At 48.8% G+C, this 24,171-nt stretch overlaps 1 protein-coding gene across 2 annotated transcripts in view; it reads right to left on the bottom strand.

The window, feature by feature from the left end:
* Window positions 1-24,171, bottom strand: part of LOC126174779 (uncharacterized Golgi apparatus membrane protein-like protein CG5021) — an 86,453-nt gene that overhangs the window by 18,702 nt on the left and 43,580 nt on the right. For both annotated transcript variants that reach the window (XM_049921125.1, XM_049921126.1), the window contains exon 6: window positions 13,046-13,186. In XM_049921125.1, coding sequence (XP_049777082.1) covers window positions 13,046-13,186 — 141 coding nt within the window. The remainder of the gene's footprint in view (window positions 1-13,045; window positions 13,187-24,171) is intronic.

Below are 24,171 nucleotides of genomic sequence, written 5' to 3'. Positions count from 1 at the left end.
ATGATGCTCTCCGCAGTTATCACAGATAGGAGGCATGGCACATGCGATGGACGTCCACAATCTCAACATGTGACGCTAGAAGTACACCAGGAAGACATATGGCCAAACTTCCAGCATTTAAAACACTGCATAGGGAGAGGGATATATGGTTTGACATCACAGCGGTAGACCATCACCTTGACCTTCACGGGTAATATGTCAGCCTCTAAGGCCAAGATGAAGGCACCGGTGGCAACCTGATTATCCCTCAGACCCCAATGGACGCCCCGGACGAAATGAACACCTCGTCGTTCTAAATTGGAGTGCAACTCATCATCAGACTGCAAAGAATATCCCTGTGGAATATGAGACCCTCAACCATATTCATGCTCTTATGGGGCGTGCTGGAAACAAACATCCCCCAGTTTGTCGCAGGTGAGTAGTGCCTGTGACTGGGCAGAGGATGCTATTTTGATCAAGACTGACCCAGAGCGCATTTTGGACACGCCGCCCACCTCCCCAAACTTGTCCTCTAAATGCTCAACAAAAAACTGAAGCTTCATAACATGGATTCCCCACCAACTCTCAAACAGACAAGGTACCAGGGCGAATAAGCTTCACTGCCACCCTTAGCCTGGTGTTCCTCCCATGGTGTGGCCAGGGAGGAGAACGATTTGGGGTCATACTTCTGCGCAGTGAATTGGGCCCTAGAACGCTTAGAGACTGCTGGTGGTTGGCCACCAGCAAGAAAGATGTACCACGCTTCACTGCGTGTCATCCGCCCCGATGCCACCCACTCCAACCAAGGGCCCTCCCCACAGGCGCCACCCAGCCTCAGCAAGAGCCACCTGGCACAATGGCCATTGCTGGGAGTGCTAATGCCCCAGGGTGACGGGCATCTACTCCTTGGCATCATGGGGAGTTAACAGTGCAGGCATCACCACAGCGATCCCTGTGTTGTTAGGGGGGGCTACAATCAACAGGGTACATGGTGGCCCCACCACAACGGACTGGCTACTGTGCTGGTTATCAGGTGCAAAGAAGTCCATGGTCATCAGCAGCACAGAAAGCGTCACTGCATAGTGCATTGTTGGAAATGCACCCAGGAATGTATCCTTGCCCAAGAGATGGAGAATGAGCGAGACTGCAATGCAATCACGAGAAAGTGGGCTAAAGATCTCAATGCATGATGGACACGATGCACCATGTAAGGCACCCTTCCCCAATTGGCTCGCTCTCCACAAAAATTTTGAAATATGGAGGTCAAACCCTACAGGGGACCGTCATACAAAGGTTGAAACGTGTGAGATGCCTTTTAGTCGCCTCTTATGACGGGCAGGGGGGCTTCCCCATATGGACCGCACTTCTGTAGAATCTGGAAAAATGGAGGTCAAACCCTACAGGGGACCGTCACACAAAGGCCGAAATGTGTGAGACTGCTTTTAGTCGTCTCTTAAGACAGGTAGGAATACCTTGGGCCTATTCGAATCCCCAGACCCGAAGGGGGCTTAAAAGGCAGAGGCATGTCTTCAGCTTGTCTTATCTGCTCTTGGGGTAGCCAGGTACTGTCACAAAGTGTTCACCAAGAACTGACACATCAGTAGAAATAGTACCATCAGGAAGGAGGAGTCCCAAAACAGTTGATTTTTGGCACCCAAGTACACTATGAAGCTTGGCCCACACCTGGGATGAACAGGCTTACTTTCCCTCTTCTTACCTGGCTATCTTACAAGCAGATAAGACAAGTTTAAGACATTCCTTTATCTTTTACTTCCCCCTTCCCCAATAACCTGAATGATATAATGAACCTTTCACTGATTGGTAACTGCTTCAGGCTTTCCACTAGTCGCACGATATGCTCCATGTCCTGATTCTATTCAAAATCAGATTACCCAACATCTAAATGTGATTAAGATGGCCATATCTTGGTAAGTAAGAGCCCTGAGTGGCGAAAATTATAAGTTACAAACACTGACTGCTGTAGTCGAAGCAACAACAGCGCAAGTGCAGGAGGGAATCCATTCACTAACATATGTGTTCCAACGCACAGACTCCTCCGGATCTCAGGGGCAGTATGGTTCTGATAGAATCCACAGCAACCTCGAAATGTTGGAGAATGCTTATCAGTGAAATACATTTCTCGGAGATCAACACATATTGTAGAAAAAGAGACAATTAGTAGTAGTAGTTCTGGCAGGTTACAGTAATATTCATTGTACTTTCACTGAATTATAAAATTAAGGGTATCCTCGATAGGCATGAAAGAGCCACAAGGACATGTCCCACCTGACAATCACTGTGTGTCACCACTGAGGTGGAACAACATTAAGGAACATGGGTTCAGAGCACAATGGCATGGATGGACCTGGCACCTCTAGGGTCAGAAGCTTGGCCTTCTCTTGAGATTTTTTTTCCCTCTTTAACCAGTTTTGACAGGGCTTTTGTGAGGTCTTATCTGCTGTGGGATAGGAACTAAAGAGGTGTGGGCAGCCCTGGGCCCCACAGCCCATAACTTCTTCAGCCACTGGCTCATGTCTAATTGCTGGTCAGACAGAGACTTTCCACAACAAAGCCCTGTCACCAGTATATGCAAGAGGTGGAGGCTGCTTCTCCTCCCAGGGGCAGGGGGTTGACGGCCCCACAGATGGTGCTCCAGGAACCCCAAGAGAGAGGAGTTTCTCTCTTCCGTGAGCTAATGTGCTTGGGTGACTAGCAGAGGTCAGCATTGAAGGAATGGAAGGAGTAAATGGTTGGTTGGTTGGTTGGTTGGTTGGTTTGGGGGATTAAAGGGACCAGACTGCTACGGTCATCGGTTCCTTGTTCCAAAATTTCAAACACCCACACAGAATAAAAACAAACAATGGAAAAGACGACAGACGACACAGGACAAAAAAGACTTAGACAGAGACCAGACAAAAGAGTGTGACAGTGGTTGGCCGACCATAGAGACAAAAAAAGGAAAAGCCAACCACCGAGAAACACACTAAAAACTCAGCCGAAAAACGTAGGCCAAAGGCCAGACTCAACACAAAAAAGACAAACACTTAGATTAAGTGATAAAAGCCCCCTGCCCGAATAAAATGCAAAACTAAGCCTGCCATGGCAGTGTCATTGGTTAAAAGGGCAGGGAGCGTATCAGGCAGTGCAAATGTCTGCCTGAGCACAGCTAAAAGGGGACAGGCCAACAAAATGTGGACCACCGTCAAAGCTACCCCGCAGCGACATAGAGGCGGGTCCTCACTGCGCAGTAAATATCTGTGCGTCAGCCGGGTGTGGCCAATGCGGAGCCGACAAAGGACAACTGAGTCCCAGCGAGTGGCTCGCATGGATGACCGCCACACAGTCGTCGACTCCTTGATAGCACAGAGTTTATTGGGTGTGGTCAGATCGCCCCGTTCAGCGTCCCAAAGCGCGAAAACTTTGCGGCGTAAGAATGCTCGCAAATCAGTCTCCGGGAGGCCAACGTCCAGAGATGGTTTACTGGTGGCCTGTTTGGTCAGGCGGTCTACATGTACATTGCCTGGTATCCCAACATGGCCTGGGGTCCACATAAAGACCACAGAGCAGCCACAACGGGCAAGTGTATGGAGGGACTCCTGGATGGCTAGCACCAGACGAGAGCGAGGGAAGCACTGGTCGATAGCTCAAAAACTGCTCAGGGAGTCGCTACAGATAACAAAGGACTCACCTGAGCAGGAGCGGATATACTCTAGGGCACAAAGGATGACGACCAGCTCAGCAGTGAAAACACTGCAGCCAGCCGGCAATGAATGTTGTTCGTAATGGTCCCCTAGAGTGAGTGCATAACCGACACGACCAGCAACCATCGAACCGTCAGTGTAAACAACGCCAGAGCCCTGATACGTGGCAAGGACGGAAAGAAAGCAGTGGCGGAAGGCCTCCAGAGGGACTGAGTCCTTCGGGCCCTGTGCCAATTCGAGCTGAAGGAAAGGGTGGGGCACACACCATGGGGGTGTACGCAGAGGGGCCCGGAAAGGAGGTGGAAGAGGGAAAACCCCAAGCCCGGAGAGAAGCTCCCTGATGTGGACTGTGATCGTACAACCCGACTTGGGTCGACATTTGGAGAGATATATGACCGACTGAGGGAACGGTAGACGATAATTAGGGAAAGCTACACACATGCGTAGCATAAGCGGACAGTAAACGTTGGTGCCATAACCGCAGTGGAGGGACACCTGCCTCCACAAGTATGCTGTCCACAGGACTGGTCCGGAAAGCACCAGTGGCGAGTTGGATCCTGCTGTGAAGGATTGGGTCCACCACCCGCAACGCAGGTGGGGATTCTGAACCATAAGCCAGGCTCCCATAATCCAGATGGGACTGGATTAACGCCTGGTAGAGCCGTAAAGGGTGGATCGGTCGGCACCCCAGCTGGTGTGGCTCAAGCATCGCAGAGCATTAAGATACCGCCAACACATCTGTTTAAGCTGCCGAATATGTGGGAACCAAGTCAACCAGGCATCAAAAATCACACCCAGAAACCGATGTATCTCCACCACAGCAAGAGGTTCGCCGTTAAGATAAAGCCGCGGCTCAGGGTGAACAGTGCGTCGCCGGCAGAAATGCATAACGCAGGTCTTGGAAGCTGAAAACTTGAAGCCATGCGCTACAACCCAAGACTGCGTCTTGTGGATAGCGCCCTGCAGCTGACGTTCAGCAGCTGCAATGCCAATGGAGCTATAGTAGAGGCAGAAGTAGTCAGCATACAAGGAAGCTGAGACAGACGTTCCCACCACCGCAGTGAGCCTGTTAATTGCAATTAAAAACAAGCAGACATTTAAGACAGACACCCGCGGTACCCCATTCTCCTGAACTCGGGGGGAACTATGGGAGGCCGCGACTTGCACGTGGTAGGTACAATGTTACAGAAAATTTTGTATGAAAATCGGCAGCGGACCCCGAAGACCCCAACCATGAAGCGTAGAGAGGAAGTGATGGCGCCATGTCATATCGTACGCCTTCCGCATGTCAAAAAGGACAGCGACGAGGTGGTGACTGTGGGCAAAGGCCGTACGGATGGCTGACTCCAGACTCATCAGATTGTCGGCGGCAGAGCGGCCTTTACGGAATCCACCCTGAGACGGAGCTAGAAGGTCCCGAGACTCGAGTACCCAACTCAACCGCCGGCTCACCATGCGTTCGAGCAACTTGCAAAGAACGTTGGTGAGGCTAATGGGGCAGTAGCTGTCCACCTCCAATGGGTTCTTGCCAGGTTTCAAAACGGTGATAACAATGCTTTCCCGCCATTGCGACGGAAACTGACCCTCGACCCAGATACAGTTGTAAATGTCGAGGAGGCGTCACTGGCAGTCCACGGAGAGGTGTTTCAGCACCTGACAGTGGATGCGATCTGGCCCGGGAGCTGTATCAGGGCAACCGGCTAGGGCACTGTGGAATTCCCATTCACTGAATGGAACATTGTAGGATTCAGGATGGCAGGTGTGAAATGAAAGGCTCCGACGTTCCAACTTCTCTGTAAAGGAGCGGAAAGCCAGTGGGTAATTCACAGAAGCGGAACCGAGAGCAAAATGATCTGCTAAGCGGTTTGCAATTATGTCGGAGTCAGTACAAACTGCTCCATTCATTCAGTGAGAGGGCATGGATGCTGACAGGGGTCCGATAGCCATAGAGGCGCCTAATCTTGGCCCAAACCTGTGATGGAGAGATATGGAGGTCAATGGTGGAGACATACTGTTCCCAGCACTCCTGCTTGTGTTGGCGAACGATGCAGCGGACCCATGCACAGAGCCATTTAAAGGCGATGAGGTTTTCTAATGAGGGATGCCACTTGTAATGCTGGAGCGCCCGCCTGTGATCTTTAATCGCCTCAGCGATCGCAGGCAACCACCAAGGCACAGTCCTCCGCCAAGGAGACCCAGAAGAACGGGGAATGGCAAATTCTGCGGCAGTAACGATGCCGGTGGTGACCGAGTGAACCACTGCATCAATGGCTTCATTAGAATAAGGCGCAATGGCGGCAGTGGAGGAGAACAAGTCCTAGTCAGCCTTATTCAGAGCCCATTTGCAAGGGCGCCTAGAAGAGTGACGCTGTGGCAGTGACAGAAAGATTGGAAAGTGGTCACTACCACACAGGTCGTCATGCACACTCCATTGGACAGATGGTAAGAGGCTAGGGCCGCAGATCGAAAGGTCGATGGCAGAGTATGTGCCATGCGCCACACTGAAATGTGTGAAGGCACCATCATTTAAAATGGAAAGGTCGAGCTGTGTCAATACATTCTCAATGGTGGCGCCTCGACCTGTTGCCACTGACCCACCCCACAGAGGGTTATGGGTGTTGAAGTCGCCCAGTAACAGGAAAGGTGGCAGCAATTGGGCTATCAGCGCAGCCAGGACATGCTGCGGGACATCACCATCCGGTGGAAGATAAAGACTGCAGACAGTAAGAGCCTGTGGCATCCACACCCGAACAGCGACAGCCTCTAAAGGTGTTTGTAGAGGGACAGACTCGTTGTGAAGGGAGTGAAGGACATCAGGGTGTATACAGGGACAAGGAAAAAAAATTCCCGGATTATTCCCGGATTTCTCCCGGATATCCCGTTTAAAAAATATGCTTTTTCCCGGGCGACCTACTGTCAAATAGCACAGAAAAAGTTCCCTCGGAACTGTAAAACTTATCAATCCTTTGAATGGTTAACGTTATATATAATCGCGTAGAACTTCCCGGAAAAAAAAGAAAAGCCGGAGCAGAGAAGTTTTGCAAAGACCTTTGATTTGCAGCAACATATACGCTGCATATTTTCGTATTACGAAAGTATAAATTCGAATTGCACCAAACACAGCTTGTTAGTTTCCGGAGCGTTGCAACCGAGGTTGTGATGTCCTTTTGTAAGCGAGTCATATCTCAAGCCACGAGATCTCGCCAGCCGATGACAGCAGCTATTCAGAGCATAGGGCACGTGTTATAGTCAGCCACTAGCAAGATTACTGGTTACACAGCGCGAACACACAAGAGGAAAAGTTAACGGTTTACATTAATGTACACAGTACCGTATATCTACAAGAAAAGCTAAGCTTTCACGTGTAATATTGGTCTTTTTTTTGGTGTGATATACTTTAAGATACATCACACAAATGTGCCAGTAAATTTAAAATTGTGACATAAATGCCTCGGCTCGAAATTCTTGAAGTGGCTGGTCCTCAAACTGTTCAGTTTCGAACGCTCTGTGATTTAGATATCCATCCCACTTTCACACACGTAACATAATTCATCTTGCGTAAAAAGAAATTTACTTTGAAAGTAACGCTTTTCTAACCACCGTTCGCAATACTGTTAGTTATAGGTTCGATTTACCAGTTGCCAGAGAGCGCCAAAAACGAATTATAGTGCGTGTGCAACTGCAGTGGTGTAGGAAGCCCGCATGTTCGTGTGTATAAAGCACTAAGAGAGCTTACACTACACCATAAAAGAAACAGGGCATCAGAGGATAGTCGAAAAGGCATCAAAATTTCGTGAATCATACTAAAATGCATAATTCGGCTTGAAGTGCACATTGGTTTTTTCCAGATTCACAATGAAGTAGGTCCCATCTGATATTAAGCTTTTCAGTGTGGTTTTTGGGATGTAAATTTTCTTGGAGTACCAGACTCTACGATCTTATGTTTGGTTCTTTATTATGGCATAATGCCATACATGGCAGAAGATGATAACGTGCACTTGAAATTCACCCAACAGTTGGAAGTACCCAAAATTGTTAAATGAAACACTTCGTTCCAAATAAAATGATTGCCTCAGCGGAATTTCTTTAGCAAACTTGCAAAAATAACTTCATTCTTCAGCAAGGCGATTAATGCTTGACTGCTACTAACTTGGAAAGAAAATAAAATCGGAAACTGAAATTAATAATATATTTTTGCCCTCTATAATTATGTGAATGCATTTTAATTCACTTGATAGCTCCCGGCCACAGAAATCCGTTTTGTTTTCATTTGACGTGGGAGCTGTACACGAAGAGAAGCACCGAAATCACTTAACGTAAACACGGGTCACGTGGAGACTAACCCCCTCCCCACTACAACTCAGACAACTCTGTGCAAGCGCGAATCTGACAGCTAGGGCGCGCGAGAAAAATTTTTCTCGTTTGCATCTGGCTGCTTGCTGCTACTACCGATGCAGCTAACAGCCAAACTTCAAGAAGCGGGAAGCGAGAGAAGGTACTGCTTATACGCAAGTCAAATGCGCATGCGCAACAGACCGCTGGCAACTGGTCAAACGAACCTAATGTGAACAGTTGTGACGTCATGCTCATAGCAAGCAGTTTATTGTTACGAAGAATTACAGTCTGCGCCCTACGGCCTTTAACATATTTTTGCTATCTGTAGACGCTTGTGCGTGCACGGTGTTTTGTTGTCGTAAAATGCACATTTCCTTTGCCACTACAGTTTTATTTTTTTCCCTCTCGTTTATATTTTATTGCTGCAGTATCATTCTCCAGTAGCAGGATACAATAACATTCTTTGCTAGAGAATCAATTCTGCAGTCAAAACTACAAAAATGTAACTGAAAGCTAAAACAATGAAAAATTCCCGGAATTCCGAAAAATTCCCGGGTTTTTCCCGGTTTTCTCCCGGATGAAAAAATTCCCGGGTTTTTCCCGGAATTCCCGGTTGTCCCGGGTCGTATACACCCTGGACATAGATGCAGACACCACCAGATACCCTTTCATAAGCTGCCCGGTTCCTATAATAGCCCCAATAGCCACAGAGGACGGGGGTTCGCGTTGCCAGAAACCACGTTTCTTGTAGAGCAATACAGAGGAAAGAGTGAAGGCTAAGAAGTTGTCAGAGCTCAGCTACATGGTGGAAGAAACCACCGCAGTTCCACTGGAGGATGACATTGTCCATGGCTGAGAAAGGCGTGAAGGGACTGGGGAGGCAGTTTACGCCGCTGGGTCACTTGCTGCCACCGATTCAGTACCCATGCGAGGGACATCCATTGCATCCGAGGGTCCGGCGCGATCTACGTCTTCAGCAGACGCCAGAATCTCAACCTGTAGGAAGCGGTGGGACGGTTGCCACCTCAATGTCGGGATTCTTGGGAACCGTTTTCTTCTTCTGTTTCTTGCGCTGTGCCTTCGGTGGTTCTGGCTGGGAGGGCCTCCCTGGATCAGTCTCAGGGACGGACGACAACCATGAGGCCCTACGACCAGCGACCAGCGGCTGTTTCAGCCACTTGCGGGTGTCCGCTTTTCCGCTGGTCTGAACTTGAGAAGGAAGGTCCCCTTCCTGGCGATAGGAGCCAATGAAGTCTTACGCTTTTCCGGCTGGAAAGTGGGAACTCATGTCCCCGATGGTTGGGGGGGTGTTGCTCCTGAAGTAGATGGAGCAGGAGCAATAGGGTGTGAAGTTCCCCCCACCATCAAGGGGGCAGGTGTGGTCCTCTGGCTCTGAGAGCTGACTGTATGTGGTGCAGCTGATGGAACTGAAGCAGGAGTGACAGTGGCGGCATAAGATGACATCATGCGCATGGGATGAAGCCGTTCAAATTTCTGCTTAGCCTCAGTGTAGGTCAGTCGATCCAGGGTCTTGTATTCCATTATTTTCCGTTCCTGCTGTAGAATCTTACAGTCCGGCGAGCAAGGGGGATGGTGCTCTCCGCAGTTGACACAGATGGGAGGTGGGGCACATGGAGTATCAGGATGGGATGGTCGACCACAATCGCAACATATGAGGCTGAAAGCACAGCGAGAAGACATATGGCTGAACTTCCAACACTTGAAGCACTGCATCGGAGGAGGGATATATGGCTTGACATCACAATGGTAGACCATCACCTTGACCTTTTCAGGTAATGTGTCAACCTCGAAGGCCAAGATGAAGGCACCGGTGGCAACTTGATGATCCCTCGGACCCTGGTGGACGCGCCGGACGAAATGGACACCTCGTCGCTCTAAGTTGGCGCGCAGCTCAACATTGGACTGTAAAAGTAGATCTCTGTGGAAAATAATGCCCTGGACCATATTTAAGCTTTTGTGGGGGGGTGATGGTAACAGAAACATCCCCCAGCTTCGTACAAGCGAGCAATGCTCGTGACTGGGCAGAGGACGATGTTTTTATCAAGGCTGACCCTGACTGCATTTTCGACAAGCCCTACACCTCCCCGAACTTGTCCTCCAAATGTTCAACAAAGAACTGAGGCTACACGGACACAAAGGATTCCCCATCAGCTCTGGTACAGATGAGATACCGGGGCGAATATCTATCGCTGTCATTCATTGCCTTTCGTTCCTCCCATGGTGTGGCCAGGGAGGGGAACGATTTGGGGTCATACACGTTAGCTTTAAAGTGAGCCCTTGAACGCTTAGAGATTGCTGGTGGCTGGCCACCAGCAAGAGAAGATGTGCCACACTTCACTGCGTGTCATCCACCCTGATGCCACCTACTCCGACCAAGGGCCCTACCCACGGGCACCACCCAGCCACAGCAAGGGCCACCTGGCAGGATGGCCATTGCCGGAAGTCCTGATGCCCCAGGGAAATGGGCATCTACTCCTTGGCATATGTGGGGAGTTAACGGCGCAGGCATCAGTAGAGCGACTGGCTACCGTGCTGGATATTAGGTGCCATAAAGTCCATGGTCGTCGTCTCCGCAAAAAGCAACACTGCACAGTGCATAGTGAAAATGGCACCCAGGAACACATCCTCACCCAAGAGATGGAGCATGAGCGGGACAGCAACGCGACGACGATAAAGCTGGCTAGAGGTCTCAATGCACGATGGACAAAATGCACCATGTAAGGCGCTCTTCCCCAACTGGCTCGCTCTGGGGAAGAATTTGGAAAGATGGAGGTCAAACCCAACAGGAGACCATAAAGGCTGAAACGTTTGAGACTCCTTTCAGTCGCCTCTTACGACAGGCAGGAATACCGCAGGCCTATTCTAACCCATGAACCCGCAGGGGGAGTAAATAGTTGAGGTACTGTAACTGACCTGGCCACAGTAGCAAAAGTTGATATCAGTGAAAGAGGATACAAATGATCATACTTTTTCTGAGCTTCAAAATATGAGAGGCAATTGGAGACTTCATGTTCCTAATTTTGCATTTCATTATGAGAGTAGCACATGTCAGGGAGAGTGGACGTCTCTGCAATAGATTCTGGAAGTAGGTAGCTCACACAGTGAGTTTCTCATGATCTGGATGACAAATCAGGTCATTTGTACATCAGGAAGACATACACACAAAGCATTAGTATTTAAAGGACCACAGAGTGGGGTAGGAAATAAAGCTTCAGTCATGATGGGAAACCACAATTTCGACATACAAAAGAGCTCAGAGTCCTTTGAAGACCAGGTGGGAAGGACCAAAGCTGACATCCCATAATAATTCCTATCTCATAATACAACATCAATTTGTACAGAAACCAGATGGCAGTTATAAGAGTCGAGGGGCATGAAAGGGAAGCAGTGGTTGGGAAAGGAGTGAGACAGGGTTGTAGCCTCTCCCCGATGTTATTCAATCTGTATATTGAGCAAGCAGTAAAGGAAACAAAAGAAAAATTCGGAGTAGGTATTAAAATTCATGGAGAAGAAGTAAAAACTTTGAGGTTCGCCGATGACATTGTAATTCTGTCAGAGACGGCAAAGGACTTGGAAGAGCAGTTGAACGGAATGGACAGTGTCTTGAAAGGAGGATATAAGATGAACATCAACAAAAGCAAAACGAGGATAATGGAATGTAATAAAATTAAGTCGGGTGATGCTGAGGGAATTAGATTAGGAAATGAGACACTTAAAGTAGTAAAGGAGTTTTGCTATTTAGGGAGTAAAATAACTGATGATGGTCGTAGTAGAGAGGATATAAAATGTAGACTGGCAATGGCAAGGAAAGCGTTTCTCAAGAAGAGAAATTTGTTAACATCGAATATAGATTTAGGTGTCAGGAAGTCGTTTCTGAAAGTATTTGTATGGAGTGTAGCCATGTATGGAAGTGAGACATGGACGATAACTAGTTTGGACAAGAAGAGAATAGAAGCTTTCGAAATGTGGTGCTACAGAAGAATGCTGAAGATAAGGTGGGTAGATCACGTAACTAATGAGGAGGTATTGAATAGGATTGGGGAGAAGAGAAGTTTGTGGCACAACTTGAGTAGAAGAAGGGATCGGTTGGTAGGACATGTTTTGAGGCATCAAGGGATCACAAATTTAGCATTGGAGGGCAGCGTGGAGGGAAAAATCGTAGAGGGAGACCAAGAGATCAATACACTAAGCAGATTCAGAAGGATGTAGGTTGCAGTAGGTACTGGGAGATGAAGAAGCTTGCACAGGATAGAGTAGCGTGGAGAGCTGCATCAAACCAGTCTCAGGACTGAAGACCACAACAACAACAATACAACATTTTTTAACCAAGGGATGAGATATGTTGTCAGTTTCAATACATAGATATCCTCCTTCCTATCAACAAATTGTTTGTGCATCAGGATGTCTGTCACAAGTGATTAGCTTGCACATAGTATATAATAGAACACTTGAAAACTTCAGCATTTATTTCATAAGATAAATTTTTGAGAGTCCTAAGCAAGGCAATTGCCCACTTTTGCCACTCTGTCATCAGCTGTGCACGCAACAAACAAGACAAGTGGAGCGAATTTCAATTTACATATACACATTCCAAAATAGTCTATGATCTTCAAGCAGTCTCCCTGTATTCCACTTCACAACATCTGCAGCTGCCTGAAAATGCTATTCACTTTAACATGCCATATGAATAAAAGTTTATAAAAGCAGTAAAGGCAACCACTCACATTCATTATACTCCACCAGTAACTTTCCAGTACCATTTTTATAATGCTGTATTAATGACTGCTTTGAGCAGTGTCCTCAAGTAAATCACTGGCACTAGAAAATATTAGGTTTTATTGTAAATTGTTTGTTTAATTAGTTTATTTTTGGGGGTTAGTATGCGAGCATGGTATTAACTACTAATGGATGTGAATAATTGGAAAGTGAAGTTTTTACTGACAAAAAGGAAGAGCATGACAATACAGCTGAACACACAAATCTTGTTTTAATAATATCTATATACTTACATTCTGTATCACTTGCTTCCTAAAGAAATCTGAGGTCATTGATGAAACGGACTGTCCAACCGACTGATTGCTTCCAATTTTACACTTTATGTAGCCATATAAATTTGCTCCATTAAGGGCTAAAGCTATGCAGATGACAAGCTGAAATAAATGTGGCATCCAAATACATTAAATTTTAAATAATAGTTTTTTAACTATAAATAATGTTATAAGCAAGACATGTTTTGAATAGTTACTGTTAAAACTGAAGTAATGGTAAAATATCACCAATTTCCAAAAAGTTGCTGCATAAAGTATTCAGTAAACTATTATTATTATTTTAAATAAAGCTTTACAGTTAAACTCAGATAACACCACACTGTTTTTATATACTCATCCATTCTCCACACAAACTTTTCTACTTGATCCATTTGCTTGATTATCTGCTGAAGGAGAGCTATCTGTCTGTTGTGGAACTCATTGTATAATGTGTCTGCTGTACGTAAGTTATCATTCACCTTACTATACTTCCAGTTTTCTATACACATTATTTTGCAAGACACAGGATTGAAGCTATTTGATAGACAATTCTAACAATGGAAAATCCAGGACAGAATGTGACAATGTAATGAAAATGATAGTTGCTACTCACCATGTATCGGAGATGCGGAGTTGCAGTAGGTCACAACAAAAAGAGTGTTGGAAAGTTAGCTTTCAGTGAACAAGGCCTTTGACACACACACACACACACACACACACACACACACACACACACACACAGTCTCTGGCAGCTGGAGCTAGACTGCGAGCAGCAGTGCATTATGGGAGAAGCAATCGGGTGGGGGTAAGGAGGAGGCTGGGGTGAGGAATGGGAGGCACATAAAGCGCTGCTGGAAGCATGAAGGGATGACATGAAGAGTAAGGCAGCTAGGTGCAATCAGGGGATTAGACGGAGGGCGAGGGAGAGGGTGTGGGGGGGGGGGGGGGGGTGGTTAGTGCAAAAGGTGAGAAGTAAAATGACTGGGTGCAGTGCAATGAGGGATGTGTAGAGCTGGAATAGGAGCAGGGAAGTGGCTAGATGGGTAAGGACAATGACTAATGAAGGTTGAGGCCAGGAGGGTTACGGGAACATAGGACATATTGCAGGGAGAGTTCCCACCTGCTCAATTCAGAAAAGCTATGTTGGTGGGAAGGATCCAGATGGCACAGCCTGTGAAGCAGTCACTGGAATGAAGGACATCGTGTTGGGCCGCATGTTCAGCAACAACGTAGTCCAGCTGTTTCTTGGCCACAGTGCCACAGTTTGTCGGGGGCCTTTCATATGGACAGACAACTTGTTGGTTGTCATGCTCACGTAGAATGCAGCACATTGGTTGCAGCTTAGCTTGTAGATCGCATGACTGGTTTCAAAGGTAGCCCTGTCTTTGATGGGATAGGAGATGTTTGTGACCCAAGTGAATACCACTGTGGGATAGCTGGGTAGGATAGTGGGTAGGACATTTCTCATTTTGGGGCATGACAAGAGGTAGTCGAAACCCTGGTGGAGAATGTAATTCAGTTGCTCCAGTCCTGGGTGGTACCGAGCCACGGGGGAATGCTCCTCTGTGGCCAGACGTGAGATTGGGAGGTGTTTGGTTACTGGAACGATAAGGAACAGGAGGTCAGTTTTTGTGCAAGGTTGAGAGAGTAATAACACTCTGTAAAGGTCTCAGTGAGATCCTCAGAATATTTTGAGAGAGACCGTTTATCACTACAGATGTGACAGCAACAGGTGGCTACCTTGTACAGAGGGAACCTCTTGGCATGGAATGGGTGGCAGCTGTCGAAGTTGAGGTATAGCTGGTGGTTGGTAGGTTTGATATGGACAGAGGTAGGTACTGATTTAGCAATCTATGAGGTGGAGGTCAACATCAAGGAAAGTGGCTTGATGTGTTGAGTAGGACCAGGTGAAGCAAATGGGGGAGATGGTGTTGAGGTTCTGGAGGAATGTGGATAGGGTGTCCTTACCTCGAACCAGATCACGATGTCATCAATGAATCTGAATCAGGTGTCATCAATGAATCTGAATCAGGTGAGAAGTAGTAATTGTTAGGATTTAGTTGGTCATGGCAACTAGGAAGGAGGTGGTTGTTTTGGAATCCGTCGGGCATTGGGAAATGTAGTGTTCTATTGCTGTAAGGCCATGGGCATTAGGGATGTTAGTGTAAAGGGAGGTGGCATCAATAGTGATGAACAGGGCATTGTGTGTTAAAGGAACAGGAACTGCGGAAAATCAGTGGAGGAAATGGTTGATATGTTTTATATAGGAGTGTAGGTTGGGAGTAATGAGCTGAAGGTGTTGCTCTATGACAGCAGAGTTTCTCTCAGTGCGGGCACAGTAACCAGCCACAATAGGCCATTATGGATGGTTGGGTTTATGGACTTTAGGAAGCTTGTAGAAGGTAGGAGAGGGGGGAGTGAAAAGGGTGAGGAGCAAGGTGGACTCCTGGGAGAGGTCCAGGAATGAGCCAAAGGATTTGAGAAGAGACTGGAGATCCTGTTGGATTTCTGGAATGGGGTCACTGTAGCAGGGTTTGTAGGTGGATGAATCTGACAGCCGGTGGAATCCTTCCGCCAGGTAATCCTTGTGGTTCAAAACAAAAGTGGTGGAGTCTTTGTCAGAGGGTAGGATTATAAGGTCAGGATCAGCTTTTAGGTGGTCGATTGGGGTTTTGCTGTGGATGAAAGATCAGTTTGCATGTTGAGGAATCTGGGGAATGATAGTGAGGCAAGGGCCGAGATTAAGAAATTCTAGAAAGTTAACAGGGGGGTGATTTGGGGGCAGTGGGGTGGAGCACAGTTGGATGGAGGAGTGAACTGAGTCAGGCAGGGCTCAATATAGGTCCTTGGTTGAGTCTGATTAATAGGGTTGGTGGCGAAAAAGTATTTCACTGTAGGGACCGGAAGGAGGAGAGAAGATCATTAACAAGTCTTACATGACTGAATGTAGGGGTGGAGCAAAAGATGAGGCCTTTGGAAAGAACTGATACATCTGCAGGGCTAAGGCTTTTGGGGGAAACTTTCATGACTGTGTTTCGGGTCTGTTTAGGTTCTGAATTCTGAGTGGTGGTGGGAAGGAGTTTTGGGAGGTGAGGTAAATGTAGTAGGTCTGCCATACAGGGTTTGTCTGCTATGACAGGACGTGGGGGAGGTTTGGAGTTGGTTGTAAAAGTGGTGGACAATGATAATCCAAGGTGGGAGTAGGAAGTGAGAAGGTTGCAGTTTTTTGATGTGGCATTGTACATGTTGCTCTAGTTCCTGGAGGGTAAGAATTTCAGTGTGTGTTATGGGATCCATGAATTTGGGATTGCATAGCAGGAGAAATTTACAGATGGAGAAAGATACTGCAAGGTGGTTTGGGACCGACTGGTATGGTTTTGCAGCTCCCCGCACTCCTAGCTTCTACAAGCTTCCTGAAGTCTATAAACCCAACTACCCATGATGCCCCATTGTGGCCAGTTACTGTGCCCCCACTGAGAGAATCTCTGCTCTCATAGACCAACACCTGCAGCCTAGTACCCCTAACCTACCCTACTATATAAAAGATATCAACCATTTACTCCACTGACTCTCCACAGTTCCTGTTCCTTTAACACACAGTACTCTACTTGTCACTATTGATGCCACCTCCCTTTACACTAACATCCCTAATGCCCATGGCCTTACAGCAACAGAACACTACATTTCCCAATGCCCGACAGATTCCAAAACAACCACCTCCTTCCTAGTTGCCATGACCAACTAAATCCTATCAATTACTACTTCTCACTTGGTTCAGATTCGCTGATGATGTGATCTGCATTGAGGTTGAGGACATCCTATCGACATTCCTCCAGAACCTCAACACCACCTCCCCCATTCACTTCAACTGGTCCTACTCAACACATCAAGTCACCTTCCTCAATGTTGACCTCCACTGCAAAGATTGCTATATGAGCACCTCTGTCCATATCAAACCTACCAACCACCAGGAGTATCTCCACTTTGACAGCTGCCACCCATTCCATACTGAGAAATGTCTTCCATACAGGGTTGACACCTGTGGCAGTCACATCTGTAGTGATAAACGGTCTCTCTCAAAATATTCTGAGGATCTCACTGAGGCCTTTACAGATTGTCATTACACTCTGAACCCTGTACAAAACCCGATCTCCTGTACCTTATTGTTCCAGCAACCAAACACCTACTAAAGTCTCACAGTCTGGCCACAGAGGAGCATTCCCCCTCGTGGCTCATGGGCTGCAAGGTGGATGGGTCGGAAGGTGGATGGGTCGGAAGGTGGAGGGGTCGGAAGGTGGAGGGGTCGGAAGGTGGAGGGGTCGGAAGGTGGAGGGGTCGGAAGGTGGAGGGGTCGGAAGGTGGAGGGGTCGGAAGGTGGAGGGGTCGGAAGGTGGAGGGGTCGGAAGGTGGAGGGGTCGGAAGGTGGAGGGGTCGGAAGGTGGAGGGGTCGGAAGGTGGAGGGGTCGGAAGGTGGAGGGGTCGGAAGGTGGAGGATTTCGGGGGGTGGGGGGAGGGCACAGGGGTGCAAGATGGGGGTGGGGGGCATTGGACGCAAGAGGGGGGTCGTGGGGTGCTAGAGGGGTCACAGGGGGGGAAGGGGCAGCGCGGGGTGCAACAGTGGGTCACGGGGTGCAAGAGGGGGCCACGGGGCGCAAGAGGGGGCCACGGGGGGGAAGGGGGATTGGTGGGGGGGGTGCAGAGGGGGCCACAGGGGCAAAGAGTGCGCGGTGGGGAAGAGGTTGTGGGAGAAGTGAGAGGGGACCTGGGGGGCAGAGGACAGAAGGGGGTGCGGAAGGGGTAGGGGATGCAGGGGGCAGGGGGGAGTGGGTGCATAGGGTTGGACGGGCTCAAGAGGGTGGCCGGCAAGAGGGCGCAAGGGATGAGGCGAGCGAGGGAGGCGGCTGGGCTGTGGTGCAGGGGGCAGAACGGGTGTCGTGGGATGGCAGAGGGAGTGCAGCAGGGGGGCATAGGTGGTGTGCTGGGGGAGGGAGGGGTGATGGAGGGATGGAAGCAGACAGAGCGAGGGGTAGAGTGGGGGAGGAAGACTGAGGGGTCGGAAGGTGGAGGGGTCGGAAGGTGGAGGGGTCGGAAGGTGGAGGGGTCGGAAGGTGGAGGGGTCGGAAGGTGGGTTGGTTGGTTGACTTAAAAGAGGGGGAAGGGACCAAACTGCTAGGTCATCAGTCCCTTGTTCCGAACAAAACAATGTCACAAGGGTGAGAATAAAACAAGTGAGACTGACAACACAAAACAGAGAGAAAGGAGAAAAGCACAAGAATGACGGAAGGGCAATAAGCACTTAAATGGACAAAAGGGGAGACGAAATCCACAGAAACGCAAGAAACAGGTAGAAGAGATTAAAAGGAATAAACAGATTACCTTGGCTGGCTGACCATGAGAATAAAAAGCCAGCCACTCTGCAACACATTAAAACCTCCACCCTAAAGGCACTAGGGTGGAGGACGCAGAGGGACAAAGGACATGCACTGAACTTAGATCAAGTGATAAAATCCACACTCACAAATAAAACGTAATACTAAATCAGCCAATGAGGCGTTGTCAGATAAAAGTTGTCTGATAAAAGAGTCCGCTAACTGAAGATTTCGTCGCGGGGCAGTCAAAGTGGGACAGTGCACCAGAATGTGGGCCACTGTCAACCGGGCACCACATCAACACTGAGGCAGGTCTTCACGGCGCAGGAGGTGGGGAAGCCACGTCAATCAGGTGTCGCAGAGTCCCTGCGAGAGGTCTGCATGGATAACTGCCACACATTCATAGTCGCTTTAATGGCACACAGTTTGTTGTGCATAACGAGACTATGTCATTCCGTCTCTCAAAGCCGAAAAACATGGCAGCACAATAACGATCGCCGGTTGGTTACATGGATGCCGATCTCCATAAGCGGTTTCTATGTAGCCTGTTTGGCCAGCCTGTCAGCAAGTTTGTTGCCTGAGATTGTGATGTGACCAGGGGTCCAGACAAACACCACTGAATGACTGGACCGTTCCAGGGCATAGATGGACACCTTGATGGTTGCTACTAAAGGATGATGAGGGTAGCATTGGTCGATAGCTTGTAGGCTGCTCAAGGAGTCAGTACACACGAGAAGTGACTCGCCTGGGCATGAGCAGATATGCTCAAGATCACGAGATATGGCTGCCAGCTCTGCAGTGAAAACACTGCAGCCACCTGGTAAGGAGTGCTATTCTATATATCCTCCAAGAACATAGGCAAAGTCAACGTGACTATCAACCATCGAGCCATCAGTGTAAACCACTTCATGGCCCTAGTACATGTCGAGAATCGAGAGGAAGTGACAGCGGAGAGTCGCAGGGTTAACGGAATCCTTAGTGTCATGTGAAAGGTCCAGGCGTAGCTGCGGCCTAGGTGTACACCAAGGAGGTTTTCGTGAATGAACCTCAAGTATATGTGGTAAATGCAAGGACTCCAGTTCAGAAAGAAGGGATCGCACACGAACTGCAATTGTAAGCCCTGACCTGGGCCACTGATGAGGGACATGAACCGCCGTGGGCGGGGAAAAGGAGACAGTAATTTGGATGTAACTGGAGAGCAGTTGCGCATGCCTAACCTGCAATGGAAGGACTCCGACCTCTGCCAGGACGCTGGTCACCAGACTCGTCCTAAAAGCTCCTGTCGCTAGGTGAATGCCACAGTGGTGCACTGGTTGAGTAAACACAACGCTGAGGGCGCCGCCGAACCATAAACCACACTCCCACAGTCAAGGCAGGATTGAACAAGGGCTCTGTAGAGCTGCAGCAGCTTAGAGCAATCTGCACCCCAGTTGGTGTTGCTCAGGCAGCGGAGGGCATTGAGGTGCTACCAGTACTTCCACTAAAGCTGATGGAGGTGGGGAAGCCAAGTCAATCGGATGTAGAAAATCAGTCTTAAGAATCTACATCTACATCCATACTCCGCAAGCCACCTGATGGTGTGTGGCGGAGCGGATCGTCCTTAAGGTAAAGTTCTGGTTCTGGATGAACAGTACGATGCCGACAGAAGTGCGTAACAAACGACCTTGCGGCTGAAAACTGGAAACCGTGAGCTAGAGCCCATATCTGCGCCTTGTGGATGGCTGCCTGTAGGTGCCGCTCAGCAACACCAATACTGGTGGAGCAGTACGAAGTGCAGAAGTCGTCTGCATACAGAGAATGTGAGACCAATGGCCCTACAGCTGCTGCCACACCGTTAATAGCCACTAAACATAGAGAGACCTGGAATGCCATTCTTCTGAATATGAGGGGAACTATGGGAGGCACCAACTTGGACACAGAAAGTACGAACCGACAAGAAATTGTGGATAAAAACCAGGAGCAGACTTCGGAGACCCTACTTGTATAATGTGGCAAGGATATGGTGTCACCAAGTTGTGTCATATGTTTTTCCTAAATCAAAAAAGATGGCAACCAGGTGTTGGTGTCTGGAAAGGGCTGTTCGGTTGGCAGACTCGCGGAACACAAGATTATCAGTCATAGAGCGACCCTGGTGGAAGCCGCCCTGACGCGGAGCCAGTAGGCCACATGACTCCAGGACCCAACCCAACTGCCAACACACCATAAGTTCCGGCAGCTTGCAAAGACCATTGATGAAGCCGATGGGCCGATAGCTATTCACATTTAGCGGATTTTTACGGGGTTTAAACACCAAAATAATGGTACTCTCCCACCATTGTGATGGAAAGACACCATCGCGCCAGATCTGGTTGAAAATGAGAGAAGGTGTTGCTTGTAGTCAGATGAGAGATGTTTAATCATCTGACCGTGGATCAGATCCGGACCAGGAGCTGAGTCAAGGCATGTGCAAGGGCACTGAAGAGCTCCCCCTCTGTAAATGGGGCATCACAGGGTTCACTGTGATGTCTAGTGAATGAGAGGACTTCCCTTTCCATTCGCTGTTTGAGGGTGCGAAAGGCTGGGGGGTTGTTCTCTGACACAGAGGCTCGAGCATAGTGCTCAGCAAAGTGCTCGGCAATCGCATTTGCGTCGATACATAACACGCCAGGGACGCCTGTTGGGGTCTGGTACCCAAAAAGATGTCTGATCTTTGTCCAGACTTGGGAAGGTGACGTATGGCACCCAATGGTCGACATGTACTTCTCCCAACACTCCTGTTTCCGCCGTTTTATAAGATGATGTACGCAGGCACGGAGCCACTTAAAGGCTATCAGATACTCTAGGGAAGGGTGTCGCGTATGTTGCTGTAGAGCTCGCCGAAGCTCTGTAATTGCCTCAACGACTTCTGGCAACCATCAAGGGACTGTCCTTCGCCGGGGGCACCCTAAAGAATGAGAGAGATCGGGTTTTCTACCGCAGAAACGATTGTGGTAGTCACCATCACATCGATGTTACCATGTGGGGGAGAGCCAACGGTGACTGCAGAGGTGAAAGTTTCCCAGTCTGCCTTGTTTAAAGTCCATCTGGGCAAGCACCTGTGGGCCTGATGCCGGGGCCGTGACAGGAAGATGGGGAAGTGGTCACTACAACACAGGTCATCATGCGCTCTCCAGTGGACAGATAAGAGAAGTCTTGGGCTGCAAATTGATAAATCAATGGCCGAGTAGCTACCTCGAGCCACAATGAAATGTGTGGTGGCCCCAGTATTTAAGAGGCAGAGGTTGAACTGAGACAGTAAAGTTTCGACATATTTGCCTCATTGCCTCAACCAGTACGCACGATGTCACCCCACAAGGAGTTATGGGCATTAAAATCTCCCAAAAATACTAAAGGTTTAGAGAGTTGATCAAACAGTGCAGCTAACACATTCAGGGGTACTGCACCATCTAGAGGAAGATACACATTGCAGACAGTCGCCCTTATTCTGACAGCCACAGCTTCAAGAGGGGTTTGATGGAGCACAGTTTCACTACAGACTGAGTTTAGGACATAAAAACAAACTCCACCTGACACTCTATTATAGTCGCTATGGTTCTTGTAATATCCCTTATAGCTGTGGAGGGCATGGGTCCGCATTTCCGGGAACCAGGTTTCCTGGAAGGCAATACAGAAAGCAGGAGTAAAGCTTAACAGTTGCTGTAGCTCAGCCAGGCGGTGGAAAAAACTGTCGCAATTCCACTGGAGGATGACATCATCACGAGACTGGGAAGGCATGGAACATTCAATGAGGCAATTTACACCTCAGGACCACCTGCTGCCACCGACTTTTTGCTTGAGCTGTCTATATCCACTGTGTCTGAGCGTCCAGCGAGATCCAGGTCCTCAGCGGACGCCAGAATCTCCACCCCCTCCTCAGATGCAGAGCTTGTAGGTAATGGTGGTGAAAGTGCCACCGCAAGTCCCTTGTTCTTAGGGGTCTTCTTTTTCGATTTCTCGCACTGTTCCTTGGGTTTCTGTGGCTGGGAGGACTTCACTGAATCAGTCTCATGGACTTCGGGATTGGTGCTGTGCTTGCGTACAAAGATGGTTTGCATGATCGCCCTATTGCCTTTGCGTCCAAATTGCTCTCGTCTGCACAAAGAAATTATTCACAGATCGAGAAAGAAGCTTTGGCTCTCGTATTTGGTGTTACAAAGTTTAATGATTTCTTGTATGGTCGTCACTTTACCGTCATCACAGACCACAAACCTTTGACATCGCTTTTTCATCCGACCAAGCCTGTACCTCCACGTACAGCGCAGAAATTCATTCGTTGGTCTATTTTCCTCTCGCAGTATCGCTACGATATCTTGTATCGGTCTACTGCTAAGCACGGAAACGCCGATGCGTTGTCCCGTTTGCCTGTTGCTGAGGATAGAGCATTCGATTCCCCCGAACTTGCTTGCCTGTTCATTGATTCGGAAACCGATGATGTGGTAGACTCGTTTCCGATTGATTTTCGTCGTGTAGCTACAGCTATAGCTGCCGACCCTGTCCTTGCTACCGTTTTGTGTTTTGTTGCTATGCAATGGCCCTTGTCAAAGTCACGGATTGAGGATCCGTTGGTTCGCTGATTTTTTACTCACAAGGAGAGACTTTTTGTACAACGTGGTGTTTTGCTGTTGCGTTCAGATAATGATCAGTCCAGGGTCGTGGTCCCACGTTTGTTACAGTCCTCTGTCTTAAAGCTTCTCCACCACGGACATTGGGGTATAGTGCGAACAAAACAACTTGCTCGTCAGCACTGTACTTGGTTCGGAATCGATGCTGCGATTACACAAATGTGCTCTTCTTGCATGGTGTGTGCCGAACAACAATCAGCACCACCGCGGAAATTCTTTGCATGGCCCAAAGCCACTTCCCTTCGCAACGCTTACACATCGATTTTGCTAGTCCCTTCTGGAATGCTCAATGGTTGGTTGTGGTCGATTCATTCAGTAATTTTCCTTTTGTTGTCCGGATGTCTTCCACAACGTCATCTGCCACCATCCAAGCGTTGTCTGCTATCTTTTGCATTGAAGGTCTTCCACAGACTATTGTTTCCGATAATGGCCCACAATTCATGTCCGCAGAATTTCAGTCATTCTGCAAGGCCAATGGTATTCAACATCTGACGTCCACGCCGTTTTCGCCACAGTCCAACAGTGCCGCTGAACATTTGGTCCGGACTTTCAAGTCACAGATGTTGAAGTTGAAAGAGCCTCATTCTCGGGAAGACGCATTATTGCTCTTTTTGTCCTCGTATCGCTCTCAGCCCCGAGATGGTCGCTCGCCGGCTGAGTTGCTTCACGGTCGCCCTCACCAAACCTTGATGTCTTTGCTACATCCGCCGCATCAGGTTCCTGTGCAGTGGCAGACACCTGCTTTTGCCACAGGCGATGTTGTATACTATCGCAACTATCAAGGTTCAAGGCGTTGGCTCGCAGGGCGCATTCTTCGCTGCCTCGGCCGCGCTATGTATCTGGTTTTGGGGGCCTCTGGTGAGGTGCTTCGGCAACTCAATCAGCTGCGCCTCTGTCGTCGCATGGGTTCTGCCGCTCCCCGTCTGCTTTCAGCGACGGTGCCGTCTGGTCAGCGCCCTGGGGACCCAACTACTGGCTCGCCTCAGCCCCAGGTGTTACCGATGCTGCCTTCCATTTTGCCCCATGGCGACATGCCGCAGCTGACGCCCGTTCTCCCGCCGACGACGCCCGCAGTGGACGCGTCGCTGCAACCGCCGGG

Source organism: Schistocerca cancellata, chromosome 3 (assembly GCF_023864275.1).
Source record: "Schistocerca cancellata isolate TAMUIC-IGC-003103 chromosome 3, iqSchCanc2.1, whole genome shotgun sequence".
NCBI classification, from domain to species: Eukaryota; Metazoa; Arthropoda; class Insecta; order Orthoptera; family Acrididae; genus Schistocerca; species Schistocerca cancellata.
This window is presented reverse-complemented; position numbering and strand designations above follow the sequence as displayed.